This window comes from Lates calcarifer, linkage group LG4 (assembly GCF_001640805.2).
Source record: "Lates calcarifer isolate ASB-BC8 linkage group LG4, TLL_Latcal_v3, whole genome shotgun sequence".
Taxonomy (NCBI): domain Eukaryota; kingdom Metazoa; phylum Chordata; class Actinopteri; family Centropomidae; genus Lates; species Lates calcarifer.
This window is the reverse complement of record NC_066836.1, coordinates 18911439-18920795: the sequence shown is the minus strand read 5'-3', so window position 1 is coordinate 18920795 and position 9357 is coordinate 18911439. Positions and strand designations below refer to the sequence as shown.

General features: G+C 40.0%; 1 protein-coding gene across 1 annotated transcript; it reads right to left on the bottom strand.

Moving 5' to 3' along the window:
• Nucleotides 1-1324: 1324 nt before the first annotated feature.
• LOC108883859 (homeobox protein Mohawk-like) lies at nt 1325-8338 on the bottom strand. Its single transcript, XM_018677395.2, has 6 exons — nt 7919-8338; nt 7420-7579; nt 7148-7301; nt 6588-6926; nt 2203-2236; nt 1325-1976 (listed from the first exon to the last, which is right to left on the bottom strand). The coding sequence occupies exons 1-6, from the start codon at nt 8146-8148 to the stop codon at nt 1637-1639; spliced, it is 1257 nt and encodes a 418-aa protein (XP_018532911.1). The 5' UTR covers nt 8149-8338; the 3' UTR covers nt 1325-1636.
• Between the last annotated feature and the right edge of the window lie 1019 nt (nt 8339-9357).

Here is a 9357-nt window from a genome sequence, read left to right as displayed (position 1 = left end):
CTCAAGACTAACTGTCGTTTAATTGCCATTTGAGAGCTGCCATTTAGTTTCCATGTTGTGTAAAAGCCCACCTAATCAAAAGCAGGTTTACAGTGGAAACGGGAGTGAGTTGCTCTTTCCATAATACTTCACTGATGACTAGCCTGTCATACATGCAAGCCTGAAAACATTCTTTGCACAAAATGTCAAAAAACAGACCGAAACCAGGACACAAGTGGAAAAATCCCATTAATCATGTTTTGTAAAATAGTCCCAGAGGGCAATGTGTGATTACAAGCTTATGTTTGGTGTCAGGATGTCCCTAGACGGAACAGGACGCTCTTCCCCAAATCTCTCTAGAGAGGGAGAGTACCAGACATTCTTCTGAGGCTTAACGTGTCCTCTATATTTCCAGCACTGGAAGTTTTTGGAAATTGACCCTGTATTGAGGTCAGAGAATTCCTGAGAGCTTACTTGGCACGAAAGTGATGTTTTAACATAAAAAACAAAATAGTTGGGTGTTTTACTTATCATAATGGTGTTTGCTGCTTGAGGACAAAGGGACAGAAGTAATGTTATATGTTTTTAACAAGTGTTAAAAGTTTTGGGCTGTTTAAAGGGGCAGCAGAAACAAACTGTAAAGACAGAAAACATTAGCATATCAACATATTAACCTTTAAGTCATTATGATAAGGCACAATCTGATTCTGATTTCTTGAAATAATGATTTAATATCTCAAAATAATGAGAAACAAAAAAGTTTTTTATGATTTTGAGATAAGTCCTTATTTGGAGAAAATTTCTCATTATAATTAATTACAAGATCTTGGTAACACCCGAGAGACATCTGTCTGGTTTAGTACATAAAAGTTCATTCACAGTTGGTTTTTAAAGCTGCCTGTTGGAAAATTAAAGTCAGTTTAAAAAAACTTATTAAAGCTACTTTATCAATATAAAAAAATACTGTTTATAGCTGCTTTGACTTTATCAAACACTGCAACAGGTTCACTGAGTTTTCAGCCTTGTCCATTATATGTCATTGATAACTCCTGCTGATTTACTGACGTGCTTCAGCAGATGTTGAAGATTGCTCACATCCAACTATCACTGTGAATCCTCCTTAAGCTGCATCGATCGGAGGAGTTTTAACCTCAGCTCTCTGCTTGAAATCTGTCTTCCTACTCAGTTCAGTATGCCACCCTTTTGTCCATATTACAACCTCTTAAAAAGCAATCTAAAAGGATATAATGAAACAATTGCACACATGAAAACTACCACTAAATACGGTTTGGTAAAACATAACTGCAGCTTCAGCCACTGCAAAGCAATGATTTAAAGACCGGTCAAAAGATTTCACATTGGGTTTATTCAAATAGCTGCTGTCAAACTTCAGCATTGGATGATGATCCAGTCTCATTGAAGTTAATATAACTTACTGCAACAGAGGGCAATAGGAGGACATTAGGAACATAGAAAAAACAGTAGAAAATTAAACTGTGTTAGGTTATTTTTTCGATTTTACAATGTAAAAATGATTGAAAATGTCAAAGTTTATTATTACAAAATAACAGAGGCTGTACATATATTGCAAGGCACTTAAGCATCTGGTATTCCTATATGGAACAATGTGCTTAAGGCAGGCACTCACGTTTAATGCCTACACACTGTTTGCCAAGGCCACTTTGACAGTCTGGACCTCAGAGATATGAGAGGACTTCTGGATGATGCGGCTGGTGAGGGTGGGCCCTGCGGTGCAGCTCTGCCTCAAAGCAGGGGTGGGTCCCGTAACACACATCCTGTCTATGATAGTGGTTCTCATTACAGAGAAGGGCTCATGGGTGCAGCTCTGCCCTGTGGCAGCGACTGGCACCATAACACTGCTCTGGTCCCCTGTGTGGCTCTGCCCCTGAGCCAAGTTGGTCAGAGCCACGGCAGCATGGATCTCCCTCCAGCCTTGGACATCTCGCCTCTGCTGGCCTCTGTCCTGCTGCTGGTCCCTGTGAGTATATCAAAAAGTCAGCTGAAGAGCAGTTTTAGAAACCCAGAGCAGAAATTGTCTATCTGCTTGGATATCTCCTCTTGATATAGAGCCAGAATAATACAGATGATAAATTAGAGGTGATGGTTCAGATTCAAGAACAACAGCCAAGGGAGATTATGAGTAGCATTATTTTTCAAGTTGAAAAGTGCAAAAAGCTGACTTGATTGAATAATTACACCTACCTGTCACATTTAGGTGAAGTATAGTCCATTGTATCTGCAAAAGGGAGGAAAAACACTCATGTAAATATGCTATGAATCAGTTTACTTGATAGCAGTGAAACTGCAAACAATATTTACAGGACAGTGTTTGGATTAGGCTACATGACTACATTAGTGACACATACTTTCAATGTGTGAATGGTTTTAATTTACAGCATGTGTGTGAGTATTTATATATGCATTCATCTGTGGTTGTGTATATGCATGAATCTGGTGTGTGTTTGTGCATCCCAACTATAAGCGTGTGCATCCCTCAGTATGGAGTTACTACGTGTCCTGTATGTCTCTCTGGATGTGTTTGACAGCGCCAGAAAGGTTTGACTCAGTGAAGTGCACCAGTCTGCCTGAGCTCAGCTACTCTGGCCAAAACAAATGCAATGTGGTGTTTCTCTTGAGCTTTTGAGAGGGAAAAAATCTGATATCTGCATCGTGTCTTGAGGACAGACGCTCTGTTTTGAGTTTTTAAAAGCACCTGTAAAAGTTAAGTCCATAGTGTGCCATTTCTTTTTCGAAAACTACGCCTGCACTTCTCCATCTTTTTTGACAAAGGCCTGAGAATTAAATTAATTCATACCAACGGGCAAGGGAGTGTTTTATTATATAATATTTGAGAACCTCTTCCCCTACATGTGGAAGAGAGACATGTTAGTCTTTCAAACCTGAAATCAAACTACAGTATCTCTGGCTATTTCAGGAGCAGGAGCAGGATATATAGGGCTTTGGTGAAATATTATATTGCTTGCACAATTTCCGTTTGTGGTCTGTGCATAAATGTGCATTATATGTACAGCATATTTTCCATTTCAGATTTGGAGCACTGCCTTTTTTTCTTTGGAGCAGATAGAAGCTGGTCAAAACCAATTTTTCTTCAGAGAGCAAATAGACGGGGAAATTAGAGGCCCGCTGTGAAACATAGTCTTTCAATGCTAACAGCCCGAAACATCCCCATCTCTGATTACTTCAGCCAGCCTGAAGCCAAAAGTAACTACTTGTTGATAGTAAATCATTTTGGTGCTTTATGCTTTTTGCTACCGACTGTCCCTAAGCATTTCTCTCTTTAGCCATAACACACTTTGCCAAGAAAGTACTTCTGTTGTATTTATTACCATGAAAAAACATTGTTTTACCTCTGGTGAGTTTCAAATTTACAGCAGGGATCAGTTACAGCAAAATTTTTACAAGGGGTAATGAAGTTGCTCACTGCTTTTTTGATATTACATTGTGCTGCAGCGGGGCAGTATTCTGTAATTTCATGTTAGAGCTGACACATAACTTTATTTATTTGGAAATAAGGAACATTTTGGGAAATAAACTCATTATCTCATGTTTGCGCAGCAAATATGTTGATTCACAGGATGACATTTAAGTGAGCATAAAAGACAAAATGTTAGAAAAAAAGCTAGCCTGTGTCTGTCTGAAGGTAACTCAATTTGCACAGCACCTCAAAGAAAGAAAAAGAAAGTCAGTACATATATTTGAATTCACATGAAAAGCATTTTGGATTTAGCTTTCTATTACTACAATAAATCCTGTCTCATGTTTCCCACTAATAATGACATAATGACTACATGAGCTGATTTAAGTCCTGGGTGTTCTTTCACAACCTGACTTTAAATCCCCTCATGCCCCAAAGTCAGTGAATCTCAGTCATTCACACAGGTGTGTCATTGGATTCGCACTGGAAAACAACTGTGCACTGAAAAAATAATCCAACACCTTATTTCCTCAATGCGGATATGTATTTGCGAATGAGAGAGTCCCCTCTCAGCATGCATGTTTTCATTTGAAACTAAATGGGTGGAAAACGCAGCAAGGCGTTTGTCCAGATATGTTTTTGCCACACTGTGTCTAATAAAACACGATTCTAGTCACATTTATGGCTCTCCAGCCTTCTTAAGGAAAATACTGAACCTGATGTGAGTACCACATTACATGGTGTACCCATCCTCACTTTCCTCTGCAGTTAATAGAAACATCACTAACATTTACTTACATTATTATATTAGACCTAAGACTGAAACGTTTAAAGTGTCTTTGTAAGACATAGTGTTGTGGCATCAATTATTAGTCCGTCATTGAAGATTAGTGACTGCCTCAGCCGTCTCCCGGGCGGAGTATAAACGTGTTAATGGTGTTGGAGCCTGTAATGAATCTGGCAGGTTGACTTTCCACTTCACCTCCACAGAGGAGCCGTACGGGGTTGCAAACAGCCTTAACACAACCAGCAGGGATTCATTAAAGGTTTGCACAAACATTTCATCAGGGCTGTATGATGACAACGAGAAACCCCTAAATACTCCAAAAGAAATACAACTTGAAGTAAAAGACTAATGAAATGTTTGTAGTTCAACATTTTGGAAAATGTTGAATGCTTTCATTTTGAGAGTTAGATGAAAAGTGATATCGCTCCCATATCTGCAGGGCAAATATGAAGCTATCTTAGCTCAAGTTTGGAAACGCTGTAGAGGGAAACAGCTAGCCTGCCTTGTCTGGGTCTCCCTTTGAGACTACAGCTTGTCATTTTTACATTTCAGTTTTTGTATAGATTAATTGTAGATTAGTAAATCACTGCTTTGGTTTTCATATGAGCAAAGAGTACAGATTAAAACGAAATTAAAAAGAAAGTCACTCCTGTGGTTTTTGTGTTAAGACTACAAACTGTAAGCAACGTGTAAAAGGAAGTTACTGCTCCCAGCAAAGGAATAGCTAGCCTTGCACAAAACCTCCTATACAACTGCAATTTATAATTTTTACACTTAGGTTTTTGTACAGATCAAACAAATTAGATAAAAGGTGTTAGCAAGGGTTAGAGGTGCTGATTGGTGGATTTTGTTAGCTTTGGACAAGTTTCGCTGTTTTCAGTGTTTGTGCTAAGCTAATGATATTTAGCATACAGTCTACAGAGTGGTATGCTTATTGCTTTCTCAGTGTCTCTCTTTAAAATGAATGATGTAAATGAGAACCCATTGTTATATTCATATAAACACTACTTAAAATGTTTGTAAAATTATACTGCATTTGTTTAATAGTTTAAGCAAAGCAATGCAGTTACAGTATTCCTGTAAATACTCTAGCCTGTTTGGATTATGAATTATCCTCCAGTTATTCAAGTTACCTGTCAGTGGGTCAATATGAGGTTAAACTGAGTTTCCCGGGTACAGATTAAGCTTTGTTGCAGACAATAAAAAATTTTAATTAATTAAGCCTGCTTTAGAATGGGACTAGGCTTTAATTTTTGCCAGGACTATAGTTAAAAAGGAACTTAAAGTATGCCTTGTTTGATTTTGAGTGAAACTATGAGATGTGCTAAAGAGCAGGAATGGGTTCAAGAATCTTTTCACAGCTCTTATAATGTAATGTAAATTTTGATTGATTTTGAGTAGGAAAGTAACACTTGGGAGAAGCAGACTGCCAAAGAGCACATGAGTCAGGGAAACAAAGCTACACCCTCAAATACTGATGGGAAAAGCCAAATGGATATTACTGATCTTGCTCTGTGTTGTTTCACAGGTGAGTGGCAGCTCTGACAGTCACTCTACGAAACGTCTTCAGTGCTTTACTGACAGACTGCTCCATTTCGAAGTCTTGGCTGAGGTTTCCACTTCTCACCCTGGGAAGAATAAAGTCTCAGACATTCTGTAATTGTCCTTGAGACTGGACTGGACATTTCCACCATGGCAAGAGGCTGAGGCGGAACAAATGGCACATTCTAGTATATGGAAATGATATTTGCGGTGTGCAGCAGCAGCCAGCACGAGCCCCATCCAATTTTAAAATGAGAGATTTCAGCGTCTGCATGAGTCTTTATTAGTGATGTTTGTAGAGGTTTTGGCTTCTGTACCTTAGCGGATTTGAGGGTTGTCAATGTGCTGTGCTCCCTATAGGTCTGAAAGGGCACCCAGGTGTCAAACTCCTTCCCAGTTTTGCTGTAACTTTATAATTGAATCTTGCTGAGCTTCTGACTTTGGGTGGAATGCCAGAGATTTATTAATGTCAGGGAGCTCTGAGGAGCCATGTGGAAGTTTCTGTTCGTTCTCTTCTTATTTTACAGTACACTGTGGTGTGTTAAAAATGAACTGAGGGGAGGCAGGGTAGTTAAACTGTCATTTTACCTCTCATTCAACATAAATCTGTAATTAACAAGGAAGATGCTTTAACAATTTCTGTGGACAGGGGATGCTGTCATTTCTTTTCCTCCCAATTATCCCTCTGTTGTATTTGATTGCTTAACTTGTCATGATTTTATGCATAATGCTGGGTTGCCACAATATAGTGGTCCCACATATTGAGTGCAGATTTAGTTTTAAAACTATTTTCACCACAGAGTTAGAACTGTGATCTCTCACCCATGTGGTAGACAAAGTTGGTTTCTGTTTCATAGGACGAAGCCGGAGAGACAACATCTCGATCACATTCGTTGGAGCTGAAGGACTCAGAGTGGCTCCTCCTCTTGCGGGATGAGGTGACGCCATCAGCCTTCGCTGCCATCATGTGCCGCAGGGTGTCGTTCAGATACCGATTCAGTAAACTGCTCTTGTACTTGGATGGAGGCGACGTGCTGTCGTCACTGTTGGCGGAGTCAGCCATGGCGAGGACACTGCCCTGTTTCTCGAGCACGCTCTTGTGGGAGGATGACCTGCCAAAATTTGACTGGCTGATAGGAGTTTGTAAGGGACACTCTTCATCTGTAGCAAAGGAAACAAAACACTACTTATTACAGATTCAAATTTCTTGCAGTATGAATATGTAAGATGTTATAATATAATATAATATGATAAACACTGCTGTTTCAGAGGGCCAAGTTTTTGATGAATCTTTTCTAAGGACATTTGTTGAAAGGCAGTTCCATCTACAAAAAAAGCAAAAGTAATTTAAAGACACTATAGAAGCTTATTATAACCCTCACCATCTGAGTCAGTGTCATCACTGCATACGCTCAGCCTTTCAGCGTTTCCCTGGATGTATTTATTATAAAGTTTGATCCTCAGGGCCCAGCTCAGGTCCGGCTGTCTCACTGTGTTTTTCAGCCTCCGCCGAGCATTTGCAAACCAGTTGGAAACCTGCACAGATGCGCCTTGTTACAGGACACCGGCTCACAAAATTCAAAATCAACACACACCCGAAGGCACTTTCCCTTCATTCCACCAACACTGCGATTTGTGCACGAGATCCTCTCACCTGTACTAGTGTCATATGTGAGCCCAGAGCCAGCAGGACCTTCTCAGTCTTGGTGGGGTAAGGGTTGTCTCGGTGTTTGTACAGCCAATGTTTGAGGGGTCGAGCCATGTCCTGCAGCACCTGTCTCTTGTGGCGAACTTTGACCCCACCCAGACGAGACCTGGAGGATTCAGGAATCACCTACTAGATTCACCAAGTCCACCTACAGTCCTCTCTTTTTAAGCTATGACAATACATTCAACAACAGGAAGCTTGCTAACTCTTCCTCTAATCAGAAATTTTGTGGTCACACAATGTCATGCAATTGATTTACCCTATTAACTCTCCAACCATGCCAATAAAGGCAGAGCAAGAACAACATTTTAGCAAGTTAGTGAATTAACTACATTTCAAGTAGAACTGCTTTAAGATATATACGTTAACTGCAAGTCAAAATACAGTACAACCAATAGTTTTTACTACACAGGTATATTTCCAACCCAGACAAATAGGTTCGTACCCATATCTTCTGTACTTGTTAGTAGAGCTGTTGTCAGTGGAGTCCTGGCATTGCAGCAGGTCTGTGTTCTGTCCGTCTGTTAAACTGGTCTGAGGTAAGTCTGCACAGTTCAACCTGCTCCTCTCCTCTGCTCTTCTGTTGTCCTCCAAACGAAGCAGATTATCAGACTTCATCACAGCAACTTTGTTCATTCTTACAAACGCAGAGTTTTCCTCGATCAACAGGTGCATCAGTAGACTTCCAGATGTAAATAGAAGCAGTAGGTTCCCATCCTAGATACACGACGGAAAAGTAATTCAAAAAGGTTAAAAGGTGTCCTTTGCTCTTCTCTCTGTGTCCACGGAAGCTGTGACTGAGAGGAGCGATGATGACAGACTCTTATGAGAGAATAATGTTTGAAAAGTCAAAGGATGTTGTCTGGTTTAGTTGAGCTGTGTGAGGACAGTTCAAATAACCTGCTGCTCCACCGCCCATTGGCTCTCCCTCCGTCCAATCACTTTGAGCTCTGTGAGGAAAAGCTTGCAGAGCAGCAGCAGTGGTAGCACCCCTCGATATGAAAAAGACTGCATTACACATAAGAATATCGTCAAATGTGGTTATTAGATTTACAAGTGAGATTCTGTCTGGTATGACTGCAGCCTGTGTTAAGCAGTTTGACATGCTCTCATATTTTCTACATGAGGCATATGATTCTCTTGGATCTTGTGGTTTTACCAAAAATCGTGTCAGCAAATAATAATACATGTTTTACCAGGGGATTCTGGAAATTTATGGGTGTAATTACACGGTTGCTAATAACCAGCAAAACCACCAAACTGTGCCTCGTGTTAGGCACTGAATCCTGCTGAGTACAAATTGGCTCATAATGAAGACAACACAAACAGTGGAAAATGAAATCAATTTTTGCCTATGTATTCCTCAGCCAGCGTTGCATGTGTAAATCACAGATTTTTGGGTGTGGAAGTGTGTTTGCATGTGCACTGGTGTATCAGAATTGTGCATCTTTTCCTCTGTGTGTAGTGTGAACAGGGCTAATCCAACGATATCGCTCATATTTGTCAGTGTTTGTCTCCATTTTGGAGAAACAGGGACTGTGAACAATTATGAAAACTAAGTCTGACAGAAGCTTAGTGTTGTCATTAGTGTAACTGGATGACAACATGTTGGCAGTGAGCTCAGTACTCGATGGTTCAACTTTAGCTGTCATCCACGCATGTTTTTCCTCTTGACATCTAAACACTCTTATGTAAGACTGTTTGGATATACTCTAATGACTTTGCCATGCACAATCATAACTTAATAATCTTTAAGCAAACGTTTGTAATAAAATGTGTTTTTCCTGCCTACACTTCAAACTTTTGAAGGTTATGGCTAAAATCCGAGCAGCACTTGTTCAACCGTTAAACATATTAGAAGACTTCATAACTCTCATCCCTGTT

What these genes read in the sequence shown, in the direction of transcription:
- LOC108883859 (XM_018677395.2), bottom strand. Translation starts at nt 8,148, where the DNA reads ATGCACCTGTTGATCGAGGAAAACTCTGCGTTTGTAAGAATGAACAAA. An exon ending in AACAAGTACAGAAGATATGG is followed by an intron (nt 7,580 to 7,918) that starts GTACGAACCTAT and finishes TGAATCCTCCAG; the next exon opens with GTCTCGTCTGGGTGGGGTCA. An exon ending in ACTTCACCTAAATGTGACAG is followed by an intron (nt 1,977 to 2,202) that starts GTAGGTGTAATT and finishes ATATACTCACAG; the next exon opens with GGACCAGCAGCAGGACAGAG.